Source organism: Coturnix japonica, chromosome 28 (genome assembly GCF_054131305.1).
Source record: "Coturnix japonica strain WE chromosome 28, WE-NBRP24, whole genome shotgun sequence".
Classification (NCBI taxonomy): Eukaryota; Metazoa; Chordata; class Aves; order Galliformes; family Phasianidae; genus Coturnix; species Coturnix japonica.
Window position 1 is genome coordinate 8,495,660 of NC_140690.1, and position 27,999 is coordinate 8,523,658.

Sequence of the window (27,999 nt, forward strand, 5' to 3'; positions counted from 1 at the left end):
ATGCACCAGCTTCTGGTAAGACTGAACGATTCAATGGGTTGTTGAAAACTATGTTGAAAGCAATGGGTGGCGGAACGTATAAAAATTGGGAGAACCATTTAGCAGAAGCCACCTGGTTGGTCAACACTCGAGGATCTAGTAATCGTAATGGTCCTAACCAATCCAGCTCCCTACGTACCGTGGAGGGAGATAAGGTTCCTGTAGTACACATAAAGAGTTTGTTGGGAAAAACAGTTTGGGTCCTTCCAGCGTCTGGAAAGGGCAAACCTCTCCGGGGTACTGTCTTTGCCCAGGGACCTGGGTGCACGTGGTGGGTGATGGACAAAAATGGGAATGTCCAATGTGTACCACAAGGGAATTTGATGTTGGGGGAGTGCAGCCAATGATTTTCCTGTAGATATATAGGTAGAGTCTCAGAAAATATTTCAATTAGGTACAGAATAGTTCAATTAGGTACAGGACTTAAGATAGAGTGGATTAATGTTAAGGAAACACTTTTTTCTCTATATACCTTAATTGGGCATTTTGTAAGCAAGTTTTTCCATCTGGACTCTATATCGTGCACTGGCCATGCATGTGTAGAGCACACATGGAAAGAAGTATAAGTCAAAGGGAAAACTGCTGTGGTGGCTGGGAAAGGATGAGTGCACCTTGATGTGGGGGACGCCCTACTAGCTCTGCCTTTCTCCTCCACCGCTGATGTGTTTTCCTTTTTCTGGCAGTTTTGCCATTTTCTCAAAATTAATAAATAGTAGGTTACGTTATAGAGTTTTGTTCTCAACTTAGGGATTTGTATGGAATAAATATAAATTGTCAAGAAAATAAGGTTGCTGATTACTCACAACTATACATATGAGTGTGTATGTATGTATAAACATAATGTAATGATGTAGAATAAGGGGTGGAATGTCATGGTTTAATAATTTTGTAATTTTGCTATCAGTATTCCACATCATAACATCATATAAAGCATGAATAATTTTACTGAATCTGCAACTTACAGAAGAAGACTACATCTCCCAGAGAGCAACACGATAGGTCACGGGACCTGGACTCTATATTAACTCTGTCGCAGACAGACTGACGTCTTTCGAGTTCTGGCGTTCAGGGGAGTGTGTGGGAGCCTTCAGCCGTTCGCCTAGGTTCACAGTAGGCCTCTCGGTTACGGGACTCATTCTCTCTCCTATTTTGCTTGATTCATTAGCTCAATTTTCAATTTTCAATTATACTGTATTATATTGTGTTATCCGGTATTTCGATATAGTATTTAGTAAATAAGTGTGCCTCCTTAGATCGTTGCCGCTGTTTTCTTTTCCTAATTAACTTTTTCCTTTCGGCCTAGGGCCCCTCTGGGGCCCACGGCCCCCTGTCACGGACGCAGGTGGATTTTTCATTCAAACCATGACAGCGGGACATGTTGGAACTCCAGTACGAGCTGGAGTCAAAAGCAGCCAAATGGTATGCCACCACTGACATTGCTAATGCCTTCTTCTCCATTCCTTTGGCTGCAGAATGTCGGCTGTTGGGGTACTAAGCTGTCTTTGCAAGGATTTATGAGTGCATACAGTAGTTCTGAGTAGATGGAGTGTTCTAGAATAGCTGAGTAAGGCCTGCAGATTAAGAGTTAGTGGGTGGGGGGTTTAGTTAGGTGTGTGTAGAGGCTCTCTCGCGTGCATCGGGCTTTGCGTAGAGGGTATACGTGTCTGCACAGGATTTAGGATGGTATATAAGGAGTGTGACGCAGCGAAAAAATGAGAGAAGACATCATGGCATCCGTGTTTGTGTCTCTCCCCCGGAAAGTCAAGGTCCTGGGATAAGTCAGGTTAATTTGCAGATACGTCAGTAGGCCACAGTTTGCCTTCACCTGGAGGGGCATTCAGTATACTTGGAACTGTTTGCCCCAGGGGTGGATACACAGCCCAACCATTTGCCATAGGTTGGTCCAAATTGTACTGGAACAGGGTGGTGCTCCTGAACACCTGAAGTACATTAATGACATTGTTGTGAGGGGCGATACAGCAGAGGACGTTTTCACAAAATAAGAGCAAATAAACCAAATTCTTCTACAAGCTATTAAGCAAAGCAAAAGGCCTGCCCAGGAAATTCAGTTCCTAGGTATAAAGTAGCAGGATGGACATAGTCACATCCCAACTGATGTGATCGAAAAACTCACTGCCATGTCTACATCAACTAGCAAGAATGAGACACAGTCTTTCCTGGGTGTAGTAGGCTTTTGAAGGATGCACCTTCCAAACTACAGCCCTACACCTTTATCAGGTAACACAGAAGAAGATTAGTTTTGGATAGGGCCCTGAACAGCAGAAGGCTTTTGAGCAGATTAAACAAGAGGTACCCTGTGCCGTGGCCCTGGGGCCAGTACGGATGGGACAGGATGTAAAGAACATCCTCTACACTGCTGCTGGAGAGAAAGGTCCCACTCGAAGTTTGTGGCAAAGAGCCTCAGGAGAGACCTGAGGCTGACCCCTGGGATTTTGGAGTTGAGCATACAAGGAGTCCGAAGAGTGCTACACTCCAACTGAGAAGGAGATCTTTGCTGCGTATGAGGGGATTCAGGTTGCTTCCGAAGTAGTTGGTACTGAAACACAGCTCCTTCTGGCACCTCGACTGTCAGTGCTGAACTGGATGTACAAAGGAGAGGTTCCCTCCACCCATCATGCTACTGATGCCACCTGGAGCAAGTGGATTGTGATGATTACACAATGAGCTCAGATGGGGAACCTCAGCCTTCCAGGGATCCTAGAGGTGATCATGGACTGGCCTGAAGGTAAAAAGTTTGGAACATCAGCAGCAGAAGAGGTGTCATAGTATCATAGTATCATAGTCTCGTGCGGGTTGGAAGGGACCTTAGAGATCATCGAGTCCAACCCCCCGGGATTGGAGACTCCTGTGTAGCAGAGCGGCACTTCTACCACTTGTGCCACAGGGGGGATTCACGTGCTAAAGAGGCCCCACCATACAACGAGCTACCAGAAAATGAAAAGAAATATGCCCTGTTCTCTGATGGATCATGTCACATCGTAGGGAAGCATCGCAAATGGAGCCCCACACAACAGGTTGCAGAGGCTACTGAAGGTAAAGGAGAATCAAGTCAGTTTGCAGAGGTAAAGGCTGTCCAGCTGGCCTTAGATGTTGCTGAATGGGAGAGGTGGCCAATGCTTTATCTTTATACTGACTCATGGATGGTGGCAAATGCCTCATGGGGGTGGTTACAGCATGGGAAAAAAGTAACTGGCAACGGAGGGGTAAACCTATCTGGGCTGCTGGACTGTGGAAAGACATTGAAACCCGAAGGTACGGTTGTAAAGGTGTGTCATGTGGATGCACACGTGCCCAAGAGTCGGGCTACTGAAGGACAACAGAACAACCATCAGGCAGATTGAACTGCCAGAATTGAGGTTGCTCAAATCGACTTGGACTGGCAGAATAAGGGTGAGTTATTTCTAGCTCGATGGGCTCATGAGACCTCGGGCCATCAGGGAAGAGATGTGACATATAAGTGGGCCGGAGACCGAGGGGTGGACTTAACTACGGACACTATTGCGCAGGTTACTCATGACTGTGAAACACGTGCCGTAATTAAACAAGCCAAGAGGTGAAACTTCTCTGTGGGCAAGGACAATGGCAGAAGGTTAAATACAGGGAGGAGTGGCAGGTTGATTATATCACCTTGCCACCATCTCACAATTGAATAGTGAAAAAAGACCACATAGTAGATGAAAAGGGAACACATTGCTACAGAAAGGGAAAGGGGGCCTCACTAAGGCAAAGGGTAGTTACAGATAGATAGTTTATGTTAAGGGGGGGCAGAGAGGGGGAATTGCAGACACTAATTTTGAGAAAACAAGGAGATGAAGGCCAGGAAGAGAAGGGTGGAAGAGCCCCAGAACAGTGTGGTGATTAGATGTCCACAGAGCAAGCTGGAATGAGTTTGGGGGGTGCCCCTCCCGCAGGGTCGAAAGTTTACAGCGAGGAAGATGATGAGCCTTCATCCCACAACCACCCCCACAACTCAGTACACATACGCAAGGGGGGAGGGACTGCATGCTAATGGGGTCTCATGAATATAATTAATATGTATCCAAATTCCTGCAAACTATTGATTATGTATTAGTTCAGCCTATATCTGTTGCACATTTTGTCCTAACGGTGTGCAAGTAAGGTGGAGCTATCCCCCATGCACCAGGGTGCATGCGCATCACTCATTAAACATACCTGCTTTATAACTGCTTCGTGGTTATGGAGTTGGATTACGCAAGTCACAATGGCAAGTATTATGTGCTTACCATGGTGAAAGCAAACACTGGGTGGCTTGACACATACACAGTACCCATACTACCACCTGAAACACCGCACTGAATCTTGAGAAGCAAGTCCTATGGTGACATGGCACCCAAGAAAGATATGAATCTGAAAATGAGACACAATTCAAACATTTCCTTATAAAAACAGTGGGTTTATCATATCCCCTACAGTGACCAGCTTCTGGTAAAATTGAACAATGGGTTGTTGAAAGCTATGTTGAAAGCAATAGATGGTGGAACATTGAAGCACTGGGAGAAGCATTGGGCAGAAGCCACTTGGTTGGTCAGTATGAGAAGATCTGTCAATCATGAGGGTCCTAGCCAATCCAGCCCCCTGCACAATGTAGAGAGAGATAAGATCCCTGTAGTACATGTAAAGAACATGTTGGGAAAAGCTGTTTGGGTCCTTCCAGCCTCTGGAAAGGGCAAACCACTTGGTGAAATATTTTTTGCCCAGGGACCTGGGAGCACTTGGTGGGTGATGCAGAAAGATGGGCATGTTCAATATGTACCACAAAGGAATTTGATGTTGGAGCAGTGCAGTCAGTAATTCTATGTATATATATGTAAATAGACCTGCGTGTGTCATACATTTTAATTTTTGTTTATTTATATGTATTTTAAGCATGATGTAGCGATGTAGAATAAGAGATGGAATGGCATGGTTTGGTAATATTTTTTCTATTGGTATTTCTCATCATATCATCATGTGGAGCACAGAGAAGAACTACACATCCCAGAGGACCTCAGTTTCAATTAGACTGTATTATATTGTGTAATCTTGCATCCCAACATCATAGTTAGTAAGGTAAGTCTTCCTCCTTAGATTGTTGCTGCTGCTCTGTTTGTTTCCCTGAGCCCAGCTCCCATCTCCCTACCCCCTTTCCCTTCCCATTTTTGGGGGGCAGGGAGCCCAAAAGACTGCTAACCCCCTGTCACGGACATCGTTTGATCTAGATAACACCGTGACACTTTCCTGTATGGATGCTTCAATTCAGAACTCCCTTCGAAGCTCTTCCCACACTCAGGACACTTTCAGGGTCTCTCTTCCGTGTGGATGCACTGATGGCACTTCAAAGCACGCCTCGTGGCAAAGGTCTTCCCACACACAGAGCACTTATATGGTCTCACTCCTGTGTGGATGCGCTGGTGCACCTTCAATTCAGAGCTCCTTTTGAAGCTCTTCCCACACACAGGACACGTATAGGGTTTCTCTCCTGTATGGATGCGCTGGTGGAGCTTCAAATCATAGATGCTTTTGAAGCCCTTCCCACACTCAGTGCACTTAAATGGTCTCTCTCCTGTGTGGATGCGATGGTGGCGAGTGAGTTTGGAACTGTTTATGAAGCTCTTCCGACACTCAGTGCACTTAAATGGTCTCACTCCTGTGTGAATGCACTGGTGGCAATTCAAAACAGAACTGCTTTTGAAGCTCATCCCACACTCAGAGCATTTATATGGTCTCTCTCCTGTGTGGATGTGCTGGTGCCATTTCAATTCATAGCTGCTTTTGAAGCTCTTCCATATTCAGTGCACTTAAATAGTCTCTCTCCTGTGTGGATGCGACGGTGGCGAGTGAGTTTGGAACTACTTTTGAAGCTCTTCCCACACTCAGGACACTTATAGGGTTTCTCTCCTGTATGGATGCGCTGGTGCAGGTTCAAATCATAGCTGCTTTTGAAGCCCTTCCCACACTCAGTGCACTTAAATGGTCTCTCTCCTGTGTGGATGCGATGGTGGCGAGTGAGTTTGGAACTGTTTATGAAGCTCTTCCGACACTCAGTGCACTTAAATGGTCTCACTCCTGTGTGAATGCTCTGGTGCAGCTTCAAATCATAGCTGCTTTTGAAGCCCTTCCCACACTCAGTGCACTTAAATGGTCTCTCTCCTGTGTGGATGCGACGGTGGCAAGTGAGTTTGGAACTGTTTTCGAAGCTCTTCCCACACTCAGTGCACTTAAATGGTCTCTCTCCTGTGTGGACATGATGGTGGATGGTGAGGTAGGAACTCCTTTTGAAGCTCTTCCCACACTCAGTGCACTTAAATGGTCTCTCTCCTGTGTGGACGCGATGGTGGTCGGTGAGGTCGGAACTCCTTTTGAAGCTCTTCCCACATTCAGTGCACTTAAATGGTCTCTCTCCTGTGTGGATGCGCTGGTGTGATTTCAATTCATAGCTGCTTCTGAAGCTCTTCCCACATTCAGTGCACTTAAATGGTCTCTCTCCTGTGTGGATGCGCTGGTGCAATTTCAATTCATAGCTGCTTTTGTAGCTCTTCCCACATTCAGTGCACTTAAATGGTCTCTCTCCTGTGTGGATGCGCTGGTGCGATTTCAATTCATAGCTGCTTTTGAAGCTCTTCCCACACTCAGTGCACTTAAATGGCCTCTCTCCTGTGTGGACGCGATGGTGGTCGGTGAGGTAGGAACTCCTTTTGAAGCTCTTCCCACATTCAGTGCACTTAAATGGTCTCTCTCCTGTATGGATGCGCTGGTGCGATTTCAGTTTATAGCTGCTTTTGAAGCTCTTCCCACATTCAGTGCACTTAAATGGTCTCTCTTCTGTGTGGATGCGCTGGTGTGATTTCAATACATAGCTGCTTTTGAAGCTCTTCCCACATTCAGTGCACTTAAATGGTTTCTCTGCTCTGTGGATGCGATGGTGGTAAGCGAGTTGGGAATTATATTTGAAGCACTTCCCACACTCTGTGCACTTATATGGTTGCTCTCCTGTGTGGACACGTTGGTGCCTTTTGAGTTTATAACTATCTTTGAAGTTCTTCCCACACTCAGCACACTTGTACAGTCTCTCTCTTCTGTGGATACACTGGTGGGAAGTGAGGTTCCCAGTGTCCGTGAAATTCTTTCCACAATAAGAGCACTCGAAGGCTCTCTCTCCTGTGTACATGCACTGCTGGCCAGTGGGTTGGACTCTCCATTTCATGCTCTCTGCAGAATCACACAACTCGTAATGCCTCTTTGCTGAGTCCATGCACTGGTGGTTAGTGATGCTGGAATCTGTTTTAAAGCTTTTCTCACACTCAGTGCACGGATTCTGCTTTTTCATCTGGCACGCATCCTTGCTCCTGGTTTCCTCAGGCTGCTTTGGACCTATGGTGAAGTCCACTGGCTTCCACAATGTCATTCCCAGATGCGTTCCCAGGGGCTTCTTGATGTGCTCACCCGGACCTTGCTGCAGGCCTTCCTGGACACCCCTTCTGATTTCTTCCACAGGGATGTGACCCCACTGTCTATCTGCTACACAACTTCTCTGCAGAACCTCCTTTGCATTTTTGATCTCACCAGCTTTCGGATGACAGAGAAAATGCAGCAATAGCACACGGTGCCAAAAATAAAACAAAGGCAGAGAAGGCTCTTACAGCCCCAACATTCCCCTTCCCTCCACCATCTCACCTGGAATGAGGTCTCCTGGCATGGCCTCAGGGCTACGCACATCTGGGATCCAGGGGTCTTCCCCACTTTCAAGCAGGGAGATCACCACGGGCTTGGGGCCTGGAAATGGAGCTTCAGGGAGAGAAACAGGGAACAAGAGAGCATTTCCATCATTCTGGCACAGTGCCTGTTCAACAGCTCACTCTGTCTCCCTCCCCAAGGAGAAACCACTATTTGGGCCTGTATGACATCACAGCTACAGCTTCCCTTGGAGCAAAGAATGCTTTGACATCTCTGAACATTATGTAGGGGTATTTTTGCTTTCAAATTAAATTTACAACAGCTTATTTACTTTCTTACAATCTACCAGTGGTCAAGGCATCAAAATGTTGATGGCAATTGCATGGAAAATCCTAAATTCCAAAGCAGTAACCAGGGAGTCATCTGTGAGTTGGAGCTGGTGGCACCATGCAACACACAACACAAGGGCTGGTTTTCTCCCTCCTGGCTGATGCCTGCTTGCCAGCACTGACTCTGCAGCTTTTATCACAGCGCCGTGCATACTAATCCCTTCTGAAACTCATGCTTCTCAGTATCTCCTTTCTTGCAGGCACTGTGGTATGAGTCAATATGAAGGTGCATGGCCATTATTCAAGGCCCAGCTTGCAGAGGCTCATTCTGCACAGTCAAAGGTGCCCTAACGAGGAGGAAAGGCAGACAAGCTCTCACCCAGCGAGGCCACGCACTGGTACGTCTCCAGCATCACGTCCCGGTAGAGCGCTCGCTGCGCAGGGTCCAGCAGCGCCCACTCCTTCCTGCTGAAATACACGGCCACCTCCTCAAAGCTCACGGGCTCCTGCAAGCAAAGAGGCTCCTTGCTGGGAACAGCCAAGGCCCAGGCAAGCAGCTCGCACAGGACAGAACCTCACACCCCAGCTGCTTTTCTGTCCCCAGCACACACACGCTGGCTGAGGACACCTCCCTCTTCCCCTGCATTCACATCCCTGGCCCCTTGGCCTCTCCTGCCTGCTTCCCCAACCCCTACCTCAGCTAGATGTGTTGCAGCCATTTGCTGCTCTCCTGCAGGCTGGGATGATCACGGCTGGAAGGCAGAAGTTGAACTGGAGCCTGCAGGGAGAAGAGAAATGGCAGGGGAGCTGTGAGAGAATGCAGCAGTCCCAGTCCCAGCTCAGCCCTTCTGCAGGGCGCTGCCTGGCCTTGCAGAGGAAGACAATGAGCTGCAGCACAGGAAACAGTCTGGCTCAAAGAGATGAACCGTCACAAAGCTGTCTCAAACTGGGAGGCTGAAACAACTGGTAGCTGACACTTAGTTCAACAGCCGAGACTGAGCTGGGGACTAAAGAGAAAGCAAGGCAAGGAGGCAGCCATCTTACCCCAAATCAGGGAGCAGCCCAAGTGCCCCTCCAGCTCTGCTGCACAGCAGCAGGCTACACTGCAGGACCGCCCTCAAGCAGGGCTGTCTCTGCAGCTCACACCTGCACAGAGATCCCTTGCAGCTTGACGTCAAGACTCCTTCTCAAAACAGACTTTCTGTAAGACACCTGTGGTTACTTTGGAGCTTTCTTGTGTTCTCTAAGGTTCAGCCTTAGAGGGACTGTGCAGGTATGATTCCTTCCACACAAACCCTTGAGCACGCTTGGGACTAGGAGAAGATCCAGCCACATCCTAGTGAACAGCGATGCAAGAAACAGAGGCTCTGGTGGAATTTAGAACAAAGGGTGGCTAGAGGGAGATAGTTATATTTAGTTTGTAGGTGGGAAAAGGAATGATCTAGTTATAATAACAAGGAATGGAGACAATGGCTCTGGGAGAGCAGGAAGGATGCAGATAAGAAGTGAGATCTCCCTGAGACACCTGGGGAGGAGAGGATTAGAAGTTTAAATATCAGAAGAGGAGTTGCATCTCCCTGATAAGATGGGCGATAACAAGAGGGGGGTCTGCATGCTAAAGAACTATTGAATATGTATCAGAATTTCGAGAACTCATTGACTATGTATTAGATGTACCTATATCTATGTCACGATTTTACAAATCGGTGTGCAAGTTTGGTTGGAGCTATCCCCCTTGCACCCGGCACTGCACAACACTGGAATAAACATACCTGCTTTATAACCCATCTCTGGATTATAGAGTTTGATTCCGCAATCACTAGCACCTTACCTCTGTGGTCTAAAGACACGAGAAAGAAAGGGGAACTACTCTGAGCCTCGTGACTCGATGGGAGTGCCACCTGTAGGTGTGTGTGTATCCCTACCCTCTATGCAGTAAATAACCAAGTGTATCCAGCCACCTCCGATCCTGTTTGTCACTACTAAATCACTACAGCATATCCCTATTATATCAACAAATATAAGCCTGTTTCTCCCTTAGGAGTGTATGCTGTGTTTCGATCCACCTGTGACCAATGGGGAAAGTCTGTAGGATGGCAAGAAGGGAAACAAACTGACAACAAGAGACATTAAGTGCATCCCAAACTCTTCTGTGAATGACTGCTTATTGTCTACCTTTGCTGCAGGAATGGGAAAAGGGAGTTTTATTGGAGGTCTGAGTGGTGAAGAAAGTTGAGGACATACAACAAGGACAGGCTGTGCTGACTGGGGGATCTTTTGACTGACTGCAAGCATGTCTAAATGGGACGGCTACCCAGGAAAGAGCTGCAAAAATACTGTTAGAAAATGGTATGGCCATCCAACCATCCAGCAGAAAAGCACCTGGTTCATGGAAGAACACTGTGAATGCAGCCCCCAACACACAAACACAGCGAGCCTCAGCGCAGATGGCAGCTGCCAGCAGAGCAGCCTGCTAGAGCACTGCCTCTACAGATCAGTGAGGGGAACACCTGGTGGCAAATGGATTAAATCCTCTGGCAGATGTCTGTACATCCTCTCAGGAGCGGAAGTAGAATTGTGCTGCCAGCTTCTCATTGTCTGTTCCAGAGCCCAGTGCCGGAGCTGCTGCAGATGCTGAACGTGCTCAGGGCCCGCAGCTGTGCGCTCAAGGCATCTGCAGCTGCCGGGACAGACTCAACAAAAGCCTTGCCAGGGCTTTGCACAACCCCAGCTGAGCCATCAGGCAAGCGCTCAGCAAACAAAAGGTAACGCCATTTCAAGGGTCGCCAGAGGCACGTGTTGCCCGCAGGGTTCCCGAAGGGAAGCTGGGAACTGCCGGGGAGGAGAAGCAGGGGGAGTGGAAATTCCCTCTTGGAGGCTTCACATTAAGACACTCCAAAGGAGGCACCGAGGAGTTTAAAGCTTCCATCAATCCACGCGTGCAGAGCTGCAGAGCGAGGCCGTCTCGTGTCTCCCGTGGCCCAGAGGAAGAACTGCAGTCCCAGCTGCGCTGTGTTACAGAGATCCAACCGGGCAGCAGAGCACGCTGACCTCCTCTGCTCCCTTCCTCACTGTCCCAGCTCCCAGCCCGTTCCCGTGCCCCTCGGAGCCCAGCCCGGGCTGCATAAACTGCTGCCCTGGTTGCAGCCCGTCTGGGCCAGCAAACCTGCTGCGCTGAGTGGGAGCTGGAGCCGGGACCAGGGTCCCGCCTGGGGTACGGCAGTGCGGGTTCCGCCCCGTCCGGGGCCGCTCCCCGCTCCTCTCCCGGTGCTGCTGGCAGGGGGCAGGAAGCGTGCGCTCCTCTGCACGAGCCACGAAGGGCACCTACCTTGGGTGCGGAGCAGGCTGCTCCCAGCTCTGGTGCAGGTAGCCGGGCTCCTCGGAGTCGCGTAGAGCAGAGGATGCCGAGTGCCCTGAGCCCGGAGCTGGCCGCAGGACGGCCTTGGTGCACCTCCTGCCCCCGCGGTGCTGCCCGGATGGCTTCCAGACAGGCTCTCGCCTCTTCCGCACAGGCTCAGGAAGGCAGGAATTCCCACAGCGAGCACGCCCCGAGCTCGTTCTCATGGCACATCTGCCCTCGGGGGATGGCGATGGGAAGGGGTGTAGGGGAGGAGGGAGGGAGGAATGGGGGCTGTGTTTTGTTACGCTAATGAAGCATCGCTTTCTGCCGGCTCTCTTTGCTTCCTTCGGTGGGGACATTCGCACACCCTTGTCATCAGGCATCCCTCCCTTGCTGTCCTGGCGTTCCTGTTACTCCTAACCCCCACGAGTATGTCCCAGCAAGATGTAATCTCAGGTACAGCACCAGAGGACATTGTGTGTTGAATAGAACTCTTGCAATGGAACCGAGCTGTGGGTAAGAGCCTTACCCAGAAGCTGCTGTAAGAATACGACTTTCCTCCCATCCATGTCTAAGGGTCCTAATAAGTCTTCTGTGCAGCAATACCATGGGGTTCTGTGTGGGTTTGTGATCCATATGGCTGGTCATAGCTACCCTTGAGTTGCACCGGGCAATGTACTTGGGGGTGACCCCACTGGAAGGAAAGCAGTGTGCACACTGCAATGGGAAACTGCATCTAGGAAAGCAGGATATTGAGGTTCATTTTCTGGTGGATATGGGTGCTTCTTACTACCCGTAGATGGTTTTGTAACAGTAGTAGAAGCTACTGCCTGTTGGAAATATCCTCAATAATTTTTGGTCATAATTTCTGATAAAAGCAGTTTTTATTCGCGGTTGCAATGGCGGGCGCCCCGATGGCAGAAGCACCTATGGACATGATGTTACAGTTTATATAGGTTATAATATTCTCCCACTTACGTATATAATTTATTCACCTATTTGAGGAAAAGTTAAAGGTTAGTTAAAATAATGATTAAAAAATATATGCATATAAAAAAAAACTTTTCACGATTTCCTTCTAATTCTTATCTTTTAAAGGTTTTTCTGTGGCAACAGTTCCCACGCCTCAGGGCTAGTGGATGCCTTTACCAGTGTGTAGTGAGTCCATCCTTTCTCGTCTGTCCTCATAGCTGTTTCAGTCATTAAAGCATTGGACCATTAAAGCAAGGACCATCCAAGGACCATTGGAGTGGTCCTTCCCAGTCAGGCTGCAGCTTTGTCTCCTTCCCCGTCTGGATCAGGATCCAGTCCCCGGCTTAGAATTGGTGAACTGGAAGAATAGTCCTTTTATCCTGGTGAGTAGCAGTTATTGCATAACCTGCCTTACAGTCTCCTTGTAGCTGTTGGTAAAGCAGGCATCTTTTGCATCTTCTAAGGGCTTGTTCTTCAGGTCCAACTGACCGGCTGCAATGTGCAGCTTCAGTTGTTTCAAAGCAGTCAGGAGATACTGGTTCTCCAGGAGTTCCGCTAAGGAAAGATACTGGGTTGACAATATTAGTTACAATTATTTCTACATCATCCTGCTCTATCAGGATGAGCCTGGTATTTTGGGAATCTTTGTGGTGAGATCCAATGTCCCCCTTTTGCCTCCAATACAGTAAACACTGTATGAGATATTAAAACTGATATCTTTTGGCCCAATGTAGATTTACGGGCTTCTTGAATATTGAGCACCAGTGCAGCCACCGCCCTCAGGCACCCTGGCCATCCCTTACTCACTTTATCAAGCTGTTTGGAGCTTTACGATCAGTCCATAGCTGTGTATCCACAGTCAGCACCATCCTGTCATTCCTGGGAACGTATGGAGTTCCTTGGCAGTTTGTGGCTCAGGGGTTTGGCAGATGGCTTCTTTCCTGGCAGTCCTTAAGGTCCAAAGTCCAGCTGTAATCTCCCAAATATGTCACTTGCTGTTAGAGTTATTTGTACTTTCTGTAAACCAAGAAACTCAGCAAACTCACAGTCCATTATACAGTTCTCTTTTGTTGCCGTGGAATTCACGTGCTGCAGTAAAGTTCCACCCTGGGATGGAGGATCCCAGATCTCAGGCTCAGAGCTGACCAGTTCTCAAAAAATCATTAAGCTGTTCTCACAACCCTGGGTAACACTGTCCTGGTTAACTGAGTCTCTTCTCCCCGTATTGGCCAAAGCAGGCAGAAGAAACATCCTTCAAATCCAGAAAGTAAACACCACCTATTTATTCCTTAACTGGGTTAATAAAGTGCATGGATTTGCCACCACTGAGTGTATGCATTCAACAATTCTATTACTTGCCCTCAAGTCTTGTACCAAACTATTGTACTTTCTATCAGAAAATTTTGCAAAATTGGAGTCCAAACTCCAAAAAGTTATCTATTATTTCTTCTATCCTTCTACAGTTACATATCCTTATAGGGCACCGCTTTACCCTGACTGGGCAATCTCTTGCTTTTAACTTCTATTCAGGGCTTCATGTGTGGCCCTGATGCCCACACCCCTAAGTGCATCATATTTGATATTGCTGCGACTCCTGGGGTACAACACTGTTTTGGTTTTTTTTTTCCCATTTGTGCTAAAGTCAGACTTACAGTTTTTAATCAGTCAATATTGTTGGACCCTTAGCTCCAGTTTTATTCAAAGTGGTACTGTCATCCCGGTTCTCTCTACCCCTGTTATCTTTAAGGCCTCATTTGTTAATTTGAGTCCTTACACCTTATGGGCCAGTGATGAATGAGCTGTCCCAGTATCAACTAAATCCACAACTTCTTCCCCCTCAGGTCCCACTTTTATATTTACCAGGGGCTCCTGGTGGGACCAAAGTTTTGAAAGCCCCAGAAATTGATCTAATTGTTCTGCTACTCTTATAGGATCTTCAATTAAAGATTTCATTTCCTTCTTAAAATTTCTAATTTCTCCACTAGTGAGTGGTGAGTTTACATAGCATATTTGTCCTTGTCCCAGTGGGACCTCCCATAAGGGGTACACCAAGGTGCTGGTACAGCTAGTGTCTGGGAAAGGAGAAATTTTTATGTCCCTTTTACATTGCTTTAATTCTCTCCTGAGCCCAGCATTCCCCCCTCCTTTTCTGTGAAATGTCCCTGTGTGCTTTACCATTTCCTCTTACTGGGGCACTGCCTGTCTCCCTTTGTGCTACATTGGGGTTATATGGGGGGGGAGATTCTCAGGAGGGTCCCATTGATTAGTTCCTTTTTCTAATTCCTCTCCTTCCTGGTCCGGGCCTTTTTCTTTTTACTAATAACAGGCTGATTTCTTGTATCCAACAGGCAGCATATTCTGATTCCTCCTTTGAAAAGAGGTTTTGTTCTTTACATATAAATTCGAGATCTGACAAACCCAACCTTCATCAAATCCGTATTTTGGCCAAATATTGATTTTCCCTGTAGTGGATCTCTAGGCCATATCTGACACAATATTTAAACATCTTTTCCTTATCCTTTTTCCTGGTTTTGGGATCATTTTAACTCGTCCTCCAACTCATACACTAACCACCAATGATTACATTATTTGATGAGGGTGTTCTTGCTTAGAGTCCCTCCCGGTTCCCCAGCAATATCCCTCCAACATGCCAATATACATCCTAAGAGACTTTCTTAGGTATCTCTTTCCCTTATGTTCGTACACACACGAGGAGGGGGAACAATGGTTCAAAAACAAATTTCGTAAAGTTAACATGTTAAAGCGGAGGTAACACAACCCTATGGTTTCTCTAATCTGGATCATTATCACATTTAAACCGCAGTATTTTCTACAACAAAAGCAACAGGGTCTCGATACTAATTGTGGTTTGCCTTTTGTGGGCTTTTTTCCCCACCCGACTCCATATGCACTTCACTAATATGTGCGTTACAATTGCCACAATACTAACAACAATTAATAAGACAAAAACATCGTAACAAATACAAAAACATCGTAACATATAGAACATAGAGGTGTTTCGCTTCGTCCGTTTCCCTCGCGGGAGGACGGAACCGCGGGTCGGGACTCCGCACTCGCCCCGCAGGCAGCATATTCTGATTCTTTCTTTGAAAAGGGGTTTTGTTCTTTACACATAAATTCAAGATCTGACAGACCCAACCTTTATCAGATCCATATTTTGGCCAAAATATTGATTTTCCCTGTAGTGGCTCTCTAGGCCACATCTGTGCACAATATTTTAAACATCTTTTCCCTATCCTTGTCCATGGTTTTGGGATCATTTTTTTTTCAGTTCTGTAGTATCTTTCCCAAGGGGCTATCTTTGGGCACAGTGTTAGGGACCCTTTTACCCTGTTATACGGAGCTCCTATTACCCATCCCTCCGGAGTGCTGCTGTGAACTACCCAGCTCACAGGCTCCCACACTCCGATTCTCGGATTTTTGGGCCCAATCCCTCGGGAGCACCCGCTCCGTCTCTGGGATTAAATAGGGGTGTACTGCTGGCACTTCGTCAAGTGCGCAGGGTACCATACACCAACAGCTCCCACCCGAGACTCTCGCTTTCAGCACCGCAGCCACTTTGTCCGTCTCCGGCCGTGCCCCTCGCGGGACAATGGAACCGCGGATTGGGACTCCGCACTCACTTCGCACTAGAAGCACGTCTCAGCCACACACACTCAAGAGTCTCAACCCAAGATAAGGATTAAATTCCCTTACCTTGATCCGTGCACGAATTTTCTGGGTCTGCAAGGGTTAACACCTGTGCCTGCCTAGCCCCTTGGCTTTCACAGAGTCCGTCCTTTATGTAACAATCTCGGTTTCCTATCGGCTGTCCTGAGAAGTCACCTCACCATCCAGACAGGACCGCTAAAATCAGCGGAGTGCACTTATCCTGTCCAGTGCAGTGGGGGACACCCCAAGAAGCGATAATGAATCCCGGACGAGCCCCCAAATTGTTGGAAATATCCTCAATAATTTTTGGTCAGGATGGTATCTCTGATAAAAGCAGTTTTTATTCGCGATTGCAATGGCGGGCGCCCTGATGGCAGAAGCGCACCTATGGACATGTTGTTACAGTTTTTATACTTTTTCTCCCATATGTTTTCCCCTCCTGTTTCCCCTTTGATTGGGAATTCCAGGTTACAATTTTACTCGAGATTTGCATTACATTCCGACATTTGTTGATTCCCACGTTATCTTGTGATAGTCAGTCGCCATCCCGCTGGTTTTGTTTCCAAGATGTCTCGGTACTCTTATCGCATTGATGTTGATTTCCTTCAAAGCTTCTTTCATTCTGTCCCAGAGACCGTCGTTAAACAAAAAGCCTGGGGGGGGGTGATTCCAGTCCTTCCCATATCTCTCCAGGCACATCCTTAGGTATGGCATGACTTGTAGGTTTTACAGTGTATACAACAAAAACGTTAAATCATATATTATTGCTAGTTTATACGGTTATATTGTTATTTTAACTTATCCTCTTTGGATCTTTTATCACTCAGGTCCTATTTGTCCAGCACCAAAAAGTAGTTTTATTTCAGATAGCTGGACAGACAGGAGCTGCGGTCTTTATAACTATGATTTTTACCTAATAACTACAAATTTCTTCACTTATATATATAAGTTCTTATATATATATCTTATATATATATATATATATATAAGTTCATATTTTGTTCTAAATGCAGAAACAACATTTGATTCCCACAATAGGTGATTCATGATGTGGCTGCAGCTTTCTATCATACATCATTTGCAGACAAGCAGCTTTTTGAACACTTTCCACTAATCGATCAACTGTTCCAGTAATGGCAAGAGGGTCTCCCCTTTCTAAAGGGTTAAGACCACCTGCCCAATAGGCAGCCCTCTGTGTTAGGGACCAAGGAGCACGGTTGTTACCAGTAGTTAAAGATACTCCAGGCCCCCAATAACCTTCAGCTTCTTTTTCAGTTAACAGTATTTGGTCTCCACCAGTGAGACTAACCCTCCACACATATTCTGTCTCTGATTCCTTTGGAGAGCGGCTAAAATCCTTTTTCAGTTTTGCTAATTCAGTAGCAGAAAAAGGAATTTCTTTAACATTCATTTGAGGGTCCAGATCCTCACTGTTATCAAATATATATTCGGTTTTTATCAAAGGACGCAATTGGGTTGGTGAGTCCTCTAATTTGCCAAGCCCTTCCTTTATTCTCTGTAGTTCCTTCTGAGGAAAAGTTTTTTCTTGAGGCAAATTATGGACAGCAGTATTGCTAGTATTCTTATATGTTAATAGTTCCTTAAAAGCCATTTGCAACAAAACTGTATTATGTTGCTCTCTTTGTAATTGTTCTTCAAGGTTCACTATTTGATTCTGCAGAGTTTTTACCAATTCTTGCATTACTTTAACTGATTCCTGTAATGCTTGTATGGTTTGGATTTCTGCCGAATGCTTTTCATCTCGGAACTCCACGGCAGCTTTTAAAGCAGCACCGAGTACCGCACAAATAAACGATTTTCCTTTCCCGGCTCGGGTACGAGCCTCATATTGTAAAACATGAATGCGGTCGGAAACACTCTGCAAGTTATACCAGTTTTGTCGTGCCCAATCCAACCCTGATAAAGAGGGCCGAGCACCATGTTTTTCTAAAAGGTCAAATAGCACATTTTCACTTTTCATAGTGACAATACTTCCACTCATTATCTAGTTAGACAACGAAATCTACAAGCAGCAAAATCTACACTGGGGGAGAAGGAGGTGACTCCTTATCTCCTCAGAGAGGCAAACACTTAGCAAAACAAATCCAGCAACTACTCAAAGCACTTCTTCCTTACACAAAAGACTAAGAAGGCCAATCGACACTTACAAAGAAAGTGTAAACACCTAAATCGCTCCTGGCTACCCTGTCAGGCCAGAAAAACTTCAAGCTTAAAGCCACACAAGTTACAAAACACTTCTAGGTTTCTCAGAAAGGAATAAACTTCTTGGAGAAGCACAAACGTCAAAAAATTACTTCCTCACTTCCCCAAGAGGTGCACACACAAAACTTTCAAATTCAAAAATACGTTACTAGGTACTTAAACCACAAAAATGCGAAATAGTCTTCCCGAGGAGGCACACACGTATAAAACAAGAGCAAATAGTCAAAATTAATTCATACGTCCCCGAGAGGTAAACACATAAGCAGTAAAGTTTCAGAATATGGAGCGGTTTTCCTGGAGAGGTGCTCACATCTAAGTTACCAAAATTGTCGCTCCTTGCAACTCCAGGAGATACATACAGAAAAATTTTGGATGTTTTGGAGGGACAACACTCTCACGGCGGGCATCCTGCCGACTACGCCAATAAAAAATGTCTCGCTCCAATTTGTAGGAGGGAGGCAAGGTTCTTTGATATGTGTATACCCAGCGTGAGATTAAGAAGCAACGATTCAAATGTTGGTCCAACCAGTTTATTAAAGTCCTAGCTATTTTTAGGGAGATGGGGAAGGGAAGGTAGGCGATAGGGAAAGTAGGAAATATAAGCAAGGAGTCTTTGCAGGTAGCAAAAGAGATATAGTCACCACCGTGGGTCCAGCGAGGTACACAATAGGTCCGTGAATCTCAGGAACTCGTCTGATCACCGCGGGAGATGGGAGGCAGCCAGGGAGCTCCGCAGCAAGCCGGTCCCGGGGTTCTTCCGACAAAGTTTTCCCCTCAGGGAATTCTCCGTCAAAGGTGTCTCTGGGAGTTTGTCTCCCAAGTCCCCAGTTTAGCGAGGGCCTTTTATCCTCCATTTCGGTGGGAATTTTTCCTCTTCGAAGTCTGAGAATTGCAGCTCAGCATTTTGGGGGGAAATACCAAACTTCCAAACAAACAGGCAAACACTTCTCGAAAGATGATTTACAACCAGCTTTTGTGACATTCCTGGCCACAGATGAGCCAGCAAGGAAGGAAGAGGGGGTCTCTGTTGCCGGACACAAGCGTTATCGCCTTCTGCAGTGGTCCACTCCTTCGAGCAGCACCCCTGAGAAAGACTGCTCTTCCCATTTCTGCTTATCTTTGTGGTCGTAAGCAGAAACACTACGGCACAATGACACCCACCATCCGTCACACAGAATCACAGAATCACAGAATTACCCGGGTTGGAAGGGACCTCAAGGATCATGTAGCTCCAACCCCCCTGCCTAGCAGGGCCACCAAACATACACCTTTACTAGATCAGGTTGCCCAGGGCCCCGTCCAACCTGGCCTTGAACACCTCCAAGGACGGGGCATCCACAACCTCACTGGGCAGCCTGTTCCAGGACCTAACCACTCTTCTAGTAAAGAACTTTCCCCTAACATCCAACCTAAATCTTCCCTCCTTCAACTTAAAACCATTTCCCCGTGTCCTGCTATTATCAGCCCTTTCGAAGAGTTTACTCCCTTCCTGGGAGTAAGTTCCCTTCAGGTACTGAAAGGCTGCAATGAGGTCACCCCGCAACCTTCTCTTCTCCAAGCTGAACAAACCCAACTCCCTCAGCCTGTCCTCATAGTGGAGGTGCTCCAGCCCCCTGATCATCTTTGTGGCCCTCCTCTGGACCCATTCCAAAATCTCCATATCTTTTTTGTACTGAGGGCTCCACACCTGGACACAGTACTCCAGATGGGGCCTCACAAGAGCAGAGTAGAGAGGGACGATCACCTCCCTATCCCTGCTGACCATCCCTCTCCTGATGGAGCCCAGGATCCCATTTGCTTTCCGGGCTGCCAGAGCGCACTGCTGGCTCATGTTAAGTTTCTCATCTATCAGGACCCCTAGGTCTTTTTCTGCCAAGCTGCTCTCAAGGACAACTCCTCCCAGCCTGTACAGGTGCCTGGGGTTCTTCCGGCCCAAGTGCAAAACCTTGCACTTTGCCATGTTGAACCTCATTAGGTTCACCCGAGCCCAGCTTTCCAGCCTGTCAAGGTCCCTCTGAATGGCATCCGTTCCCTCCACCGTATCGACTGCACCACTCAGCTTGGTGTCATCAGCAAACTTGCTGAGGGTGCACTCCATTCCCTCATCGATGTCATTAATAAAGATGTTAAAGAGCACCGGTCCCAAGACAGACCCTTGAGGGACGCCGCTCGTTACCGGCCTCCACCTGGACATAGAGCCATTGACCACCACCCTCTGTCTGCGGCCTTTCAACCAATTGCTTATCCATCTAGTTGTCCACCCATCAAATCCACCTCCCTCCAATTTGGAGATGAGGATGTGATGGGGGATCATGTCAAAGGCCTTGCTCAGGTCCAGGTAAATGACATCGGTCGCCTTCCCTTCATCCACCAACGCCGTCACTCCATCATAGAAGGCCACAAGATTAGTTAAGCATGACCTTCCCCTGGTGAAGCCATGCTGGCTGTCTCGGATCACATGCTCGTTCTTTATGTGATCAAGCATGTTGTCCAGGAGGATCTGTTCCATAATCTTCCCAGGCACGGAGGTGAGACTCACCGGCCTGTAGTTCCCCGGGTCCTCCCTGCTCCCCTTCTTGTAAATGGGAGTGACGTGACCCTTCCTCCAATCATCCGGGACCTCACCTGACAGCCATGACTTCTCAAATATGATGGAGAGCAGCTCAGCAACCACCTCAGCCAGCTCCTTCAGGACCCTGGGATGCACGCCATCTGGCCCCATAGACTTATACTCATTCAGTCTAAGGAGGCACTCTCGGACTTGCTCTACCCTTACAGTGGGGAGGGATTTACCTCCTTGGTCCCCACATAGAGGTATGGGGGTGCAAGACTTAGGGACGTGAAAAAGACTAGAATCCTGGCCACCAGTGAAGACCGAGGTGAAGAACTCCTTCAGCACCTCAGCTTTCTCTTCATCTGTTGAAGCCATTTCTCCTTTTAAATTTACCAGAGTAGGTACGCCCATTTTGGCCTGTCTCTTCTGGCCAATGTACCTGTAGAAGGTTTTCTTATTGTTTTTCACGTCCCTCGCCAAGTTCAGTTCTGCCTGCGCCTTGGCTTCCCTGATCCCACGTCTGCAAGTTCGGACGGAATCCCTGTATTCTTCCCGGGTGACACAGCCTTGTTTCCAGAGCTTGTACACCCCTTTCTTCACCCTCAGTTCTCTTAGCAGGTCCTTGCTGAGCCATGCCGGTTTTCTACCTCTCCTGCCCACTTTCTTAATCAGGGGAATGGAGACCTCTTGTGCTGCCAGGAGGGCATCCTTGAACAGTAGCCAGCTCTCCTCAACATCCTTATCTTTGAGGGCAGCGCGCCAGGGGATCTTGGCCAGCATTCCATTGAGAAGCTTGAAGTCAGCTCTTCTAAAGTTCAGCATCCTGGTCCTGCTCTTTGCCAGGCCCACATGGCTTGAGATCACAAACTCAACCAGGGCATGATCGCTAGAGCCCAGGCATCCTCCAACCTTGACGCCTTTGATGATCTCCTCAGCGTTGGTGAGCAGCAGGTCCAGCAACGCTTGACCTCTGGTCGGTCTGTCCAATACCTGAACCAGAAAGCTATCATCAATGGATTCCAAGAGCCTTCTGGAGCTCTTGCAGCTCGCCGTGTGGTTTTCCCAACAGATGTCAGGATGGTTGAAGTCCCCCACCAGGACAAGAGCCTGTGAGCTAGATGCCTCACGCATCTGGAGCAAGAAAGCCTCATCAGCAGCCTCCCCTTGATCAGGTGGCCTGTAGTATACCCCTAATACCAGCTGACCTTTATTAGTCCCATCTCTAATCCTAACCCACAGGCTCTCTACCTGTTCCTGACTGTTTCTCATGGGGAGCTCCTCACAGTTTATCCAATCTCTGACATAAAGAGCAACTCCCCCACCCTTCCTACCTCGCCTATCTCTCCTAAAGAGCCTATAGCCATCGATGGTAGTATCCCAATTGTGGGAGTCATCCCACCATGTTTCTGTGATAGCAACAATGTCATAATTTTCAGAGTGCATCACAGTTTCCAGTTCCTCCTGCTTGTTACTCAGGCCCCGTGCATTAGTATAAAGGCACTTCAGCCGGGCTCTCCGTCTCACCACCTTCATAAGCGATCCAGGATCCGCTAGAACAGCGGCATCCCCAGCATCCCCCTGCCCTACTCCCTCCTTTTGCGCTCTGCAATCATTGCCCACGGAGTTTGGTACAATCCCTTGAATGCACCGTTCAACCCCAGTAGCCCTTATTTTGCCCCCTTCCCCCTTCGTTCCTAGTTATCCGTCCTCCAGGATACTTAACAGTTGTCAGTCAGAGTCTTATCATCAGGAAGGCCTCATGAAGCAAGCTTTGAGACAATAAAAGAAAACCAGTTCCATCCTTTACAGACCCATGTAAATGGCATAGGGTTACTTTTATTGATGACTTATTCCTAACACTAATATCTAACAGTAAAATGCAGAAAAGCCCAACTGGGTGCAGGGAAATGAAATCAGAGTTAAACTGGCAGTTTAACTCTCCCATTCCAGGAAAGCAACCACGGCCTTCTAGACTTTGCTGTGTCTTATTCCACCATCAGAGGGGTTGTGTAGGGGGAATGCCGGATCCCAAACGTGGAGGCAGGTGCCTGGGGTTTGATCAGTGTCACCTGGAAGGGCAGAAAGGAAAGGCAGATCAGCAAAGGCCCTTCTTTTCTCTGCTGCCCTCGCAACCTGCTGTCCCGCATCCCTCCCAATCCCAGACAGTCCCTGGTGCCTCTCTGGGCAGGGATGATGTGGCAGTAGAGCATGGAGCAGGCCTGCTGTCCTGTACTTGGTCCCTGCAGCCTCTGGGGAAGGGGGAGAGGTGTGAAGGCTGTGCTTGTGAAGCAGAGGGGAAGAGCTGAGCAGCTGCCTTACCTGGCCTACGTTGTAGTCTGCTGGCCCAGGCTTCGCTGCTTTGCCCTCTCCGTGTTTTATTTGGGCTGCCATGGTGTATGCGGGCACCCTGGTCTTGTAGGCATCCACAGCCACTCTGGGGAGCGCTGCAGGACCCGGAGTCTGCAAGAGAGTCATGGCCACACGGGGCTGGGGGTCACATTCAAGGCTCTCTCTTTCTCTTTGCGTTAAGCAAAGTTGCAGCAGGGTTGGAAGCCCCTGTGGTACAGGGAGAGCAGCCCGGGTTCGGATGCTAACATGAAAAAGAGGAGCAGCAGAGCTCACCTTGGCAAGGTCTTCATCATAGCTGCCACGCTGGCACCTTCTCCTCACGGAGTAGCAGGGGCTGGACAATGTGTAGACTAGGTTGGGCCCCATCATCCTGGGCAGCGTGTACGTGGTAGGACCTGCAGGAGGAGCAGCAGAGAGTGTGTGTGTGAGGGGCTGGATAAAGCAGCAGCGAGGGGCAGCCTGCCCAACCTGCTGGTGGGAGCAGGAGGGACGTCTTGCCCCTCTGCCGGTCCCTCCCTCTCCCAGTCCCTCCTCCAGACCTGCACATTTCAGGCTTTGCTGTTTCCATGGCCAAGTTCGTCTTGAATATTTACAGCCTGATTTCATCCTTCCTGCACAATGAATTCTCAGAGACCACAACAGCACCTGATACCTCCTCCTCAAAACACCTGATTGCTTAAATATTCTCAACACCCACCACTAAAACTCAAGGCAGGGAAACCCCATTGCTGCTCATCCTCTGAACTAGCCCTGATTTTCAGACTTCCACAACAGGTTCCAGCAGAAGGTCTCCAAGCTCCCTTCAGCATCATTAGAAACTGAGCTGTAAGTTCTTTTCTGGGTAACGGCTGCTTGGAGACTTCTATGTCTTTTATAGTGGAGAAACACATGCAGACACAATAACACAATAACCCTCAGCCTTCCTTTTCCCCCCCTCCTTCTCTTTTTTGCTCCTTTTCACGGTATCACAGAATCACAGAATGACCCGGGTTGGAAGGGACCTCAAGGATCATGTAGTTCCAACCCCCCTGCCTGGCAGGGCCACCAAACATACACCTTTACTAGATCAGGTTGCCCAGGGCCCCGTCCAACCTGGTCTTGAACACCTCCAAGGACGGGGCATCCACAACCTCACTGGGCAGCCTGTTCCAGGGCCTAACCACTCTCCTAGTAAAGAACTTCCCCCTAACATCCAATCTAAATCTTCCCTCCTTCAACTTGGATCCATTTCCCCTAGTCCTGTTATTATCAGCCCTTTCCAAGAGTTTACTCCCCTCCTGGATATAGGTTCCCTTCAGGTACTGAAAAGCTGCAATGAGGTCGCCCTGCAGCCTTCTTTTCTCCAGACTGAACAAGCCCAACTCCCTCAGCCTGTCCTCATAGTGGAGGTGCTCCAGCCCCCTGATCATCTTCGTGGCCCTCCTCTGGACCCTTTCCAAAATCTCCATGTCTTTCTTGTACTGAGGGCTCCACACCTGGACACAGGATGCTCAGCTGAAGGTTCTGCCTTTGCCAGGGTCACGTACCTGGACGAAGGCCTGACTGGAGGTGCTCCCGCCGGAAGGCCATGGAGTGGACTGGTGGGACATTGAAGATTTGCCTGTTGGCCTCTTCAGTGCGGTAGTCACCTGGGGAGGAGGAGAAGAGGAAGAAAATTGTGAAGGGCTGGTCTCCTCTGCAGCTGCAGTGACACTGTCCTGAGGAAAAAGTCTTCTGAAGAGCTGCAGAATTGCTGGAGGACACAGGCAGCACGCAGGGACACTTCTTTGTGCCCCACCACTAAGTCCTGCCTTGCTGTCCCTCCTGTCAGCCCCCTGCTCCTTGTTCTTTTCAGACACGGGGACCTTGTGCCCTGGGCCCATGGTCCTGGGCAGCCGTCCTTCTCCAGGGGTGTTTATCGCTGCTCAGAGCAGCTCGTGCTCTCTCCAAAAAGATCTATGGCTCCATCAGGGCGTGATCTGAGCCCGGGCAAAAGCGTGGTGTGCTCGTGTTGTCTGGGTGAAGTGCTGCAGCAGTGGTACTCACTTGGTCCGGGGGTGACGGTGGTGGGTGTCATGATTCGTCCCGGGAGGTTGCTGCCTGGAGGCACGTACTTGCCCTTCCTAGTGATGTCCGGCTCCACGAAGTAACAGGGACCTGGCCCGCAGCTCTCTGCCAAAGGCCATTTGGTCCCTCTAAACGTGTACGCAGGGGCACGGACTTTGGTGGGGTTGTGGCCCAAGTAACCTAGAAGGAAAAGCAGAAGAGAGCACACCCCTGTGCAGATGCATGTTTCCAGCTCCTTTGGACCCAGACCCCTTTGTCCTTGGGTCACAAGGAGCAGCGTCAGCAGCATCGGCCTTCCTTGGCCAGGCCAAAGAGCCAGGAGGGTCTGACAGAACAAGGCTGGGGAGCTGCTCTGCCCCATGATGTCCATGCTTCCTTGATCCTCCAGGACCCTTCCAAACCAACCCGTTCTGTATTTCTTCAGATCTCCACGGACTCTTCCAACACAAACCTTCCTTGCAGTGCTAAGATCGTCAAGGATCCTCCCCCACAAACCCATCTATACTTCTGTCACAATTAAGCAACACCCCAACTTACACCATCCTATGGTCCCGTGACCTTCCAGGACCCTTCCAACACAAGCTGATCCACAGTTGTTTGATCGATCATCAAGGAGCCTCCCAAGGAAACACAAACCATTCTCAGGTTCTTAATGACCTTCAAGGACTCTTCCAGCACAAGCCATGCTCTGTTCCTGTGACCTTCCAGGACCCCTCCAACACAAACCTTCCTCCAGTGCTAAGGATCGTCAAGGATCCTCCCCTGCAAGCCCTTCTATGCTTCTATCATCACTATGGAACACCCCAACCCACACCATCCTACAGTCCCGTGACCTTCCAGGACCCTTCCAACACAAACCAATTCTTTCATCATCAAGAAGCATCCAACCCAAACACAAACCATTCTCTGGATCTTAATGACCTTCAAGGACTCTTCCAGCACAAGCCATGCTCTGTTCCTGTGACCTTCCAGGACCCTTCCAACACAAGCTGATCCACAGTTGTTTGATCGATCATCAAGGAGCCTCCAACCCAAACACAAACCATTATCAGGTTCTTAATGACCTTCATGGACTCTTCCAGCACAAGCCATGCTCTGTTCCTGTGACCTTCCAGGACCCCTCCAACACAAACCTTCCTCCAGTGCTAAGGATCGTCAAGGATCCTCCCCTGCAAGCCCTTCTATGCTTCTATCATCACTATGGAACACCCCAACCCACACCATCCTACAGTCCCGTGACCTTCCAGGACCCTTCCAACACAAGCCGGTTCTTTCATCATCAAGGAGCCTCCAACCCAAACACAAACCATTCTCTGGATCTTAATGACCTTCAAGGACTCTTCCAGCACAAGCCATGCTCTGTTCCTGTGACCTTCCAGGACCCTTCCAACACACTATGTCCCCAATACACCTCATGCCCAGGGGATGGTCGCTGTACCTGTTGTCCCTGGGATGAAGTACTGGGGCCCGGGTCTGGGGAACTGGGCTGAGATGAGGCCACGTGGCCGATGGGGTCTCCAGGTCCCCACCCAAGCTCCATCCATGCTGGTAGACATATTCCTCCAAACCTAAAGGCAAGAGCAGAGCAGTTACTGACGGGAGTTCCTGAGCTGGAAGGGCCAGCAGCAATTTCTCCTGCTCACTGCCAGTCCTGCCAGTCTCGTGCTACATGCCCCTCACACACAGCAGAGCCAAGCTGGGTTCTGCAGGAGCTCTCCCTCACCTCTCCGAGTCTTGGAGGACGAGCGCGATAAGGTCCTTATCAGCGCACGGCGAGCGGCTGCGGGCAGCACAGCTCACAAACGAGGCTCCTGGAACCAGTGGCCGGCTGTCCTTGGAGATGGCCCGGCGTCGTCGTGGCAGTGCACTGTGACAGCACACAGGTTCCGGGTGGTGCCATCCGTGCTGTGACGTCTCCTGCAGCTCTCCACGCCTTCTCAGCCTTGTACCCCAAGCAGGAAGAAGCCGTAGCTCACACCGCTGGCACCTGCAGATGAACTGAGCTCTTAGTTCTGGCCACGTGCCACGCAGGGCTCCCAGGGCTTCATCAGAATCACAGAATTATCAAGGTTGGAAAAGACCTAGAAGATCATCTAGTCCAACCATTCCCAATACTTCCCGGCTAAATCATATTCATCAACACCACATCCAAGCGTTTCTTGAACACTCCCATGGTCGGTGACTCCACCACCTCCCTGTGCAGTCCATCCCAGTGCCTGACCACCCTTTCTGGGCAGTAACACTTCCTAATGTTCCTTGAATCTCTCCTGCTGTAGCTTGAAACCATTCCCTCTGGTCCTATCAATAATGACATGAGAGAAGAGGTCGACCCCCAACTCACTACAACCTCCCTTATAGAACTTATAGGAAGTTATAGAGAGCAACGAGGTCTCCCCTGAGCCTCCTCCAGGCTGAACATTCCCAGCTCCTTCAGCCTCTCCTCATACGGCCCCATTGCGCTCCAGACCCCTCACCAGGGGGAAAAGAGGAAAGAATACAGCAAGAACGGGGGATAGATTTACCCCCTAGAAAATTCAGTAATCTATGCATAACCTGTCATGTGTGACGTCTGCGTGTTCCCCCAGAACACACAACAATTTGCTTCTTCATGTTGTTTGGAGCAATCCTGTGGTTTGATCGAGTTGGTCTCGATGCCAGCCACGGGTGCAACGTAAACCATTCCCAGCAGAACGGTAATAGAGGTTGCTCAAAAGGAGAGAGGAAATAAAAGAGTTAAACTGTAAGTCAGCACTTAGCAAGACCTCCAGTCCAGCTTCAAG

At 48.7% G+C, this 27,999-nt stretch overlaps 1 protein-coding gene, 1 long non-coding RNA gene and 1 pseudogene across 4 annotated transcripts; 1 reads left to right on the forward strand and 2 right to left on the reverse strand.

Annotated features, from left to right (window-relative positions):
- Positions 1 to 4,903: 4,903 nt before the first annotated feature.
- LOC146756294 (uncharacterized) lies at positions 4,904 to 7,874 on the reverse strand (annotated as a pseudogene). Its single transcript, XR_014937657.1, has 2 exons — positions 7,735 to 7,874; positions 4,904 to 7,626 (listed from the first exon to the last, which is right to left on the reverse strand). The product of XR_014937657.1 is annotated as an uncharacterized LOC146756294 (transcript).
- A 2,789-nt stretch (positions 7,875 to 10,663) lies between these two features.
- On the forward strand, positions 10,664 to 27,967 carry LOC146756295 (uncharacterized). The gene is made up of 2 exons (XR_014937671.1): positions 10,664 to 10,828; positions 24,639 to 27,967. It is a non-coding gene; the product is annotated as an uncharacterized LOC146756295 (long non-coding RNA).
- Positions 22,624 to 26,781, reverse strand: LOC107307518 (ciliary microtubule associated protein 1A-like). 2 transcript variants are annotated; one of them, XM_085524969.1, is made up of 6 exons: positions 26,658 to 26,781; positions 25,199 to 25,399; positions 24,700 to 24,801; positions 23,447 to 23,568; positions 23,144 to 23,284; positions 22,624 to 22,893 (listed from the first exon to the last, which is right to left on the reverse strand). In XM_085524969.1, exons 1-6 carry the CDS (start codon positions 26,773 to 26,775, stop codon positions 22,810 to 22,812), a joined length of 768 nt encoding a protein of 255 aa, XP_085381095.1. In that variant the 5' UTR covers positions 26,776 to 26,781; the 3' UTR covers positions 22,624 to 22,809. The 2 variants fall into 2 exon arrangements, with proteins under 2 accessions (XP_085381095.1, XP_015706511.2); XM_015851025.3 differs by lacking the exon at positions 26,658 to 26,781 and having other exon boundaries at positions 25,199 to 25,718.
- Positions 27,968 to 27,999: the final 32 nt, after the last annotated feature.

Coding starts and splice junctions, on each gene's coding strand:
- LOC107307518 (XM_015851025.3), bottom strand. CDS start 25,718: ATGGGTTTGTGGGGGAGGATCCTTGACGATCTTAGCACTGCAAGGAAG. Junction 23,285..23,446: donor ATGATGAAGACCTTGCCAAG/GTGAGCTCTGCT, acceptor ACTCTCTTGCAG/ACTCCGGGTCCTGCAGCGCT. Junction 22,894..23,143: donor CAGACTACAACGTAGGCCAG/GTAAGGCAGCTG, acceptor CTGCCCTTCCAG/GTGACACTGATCAAACCCCA.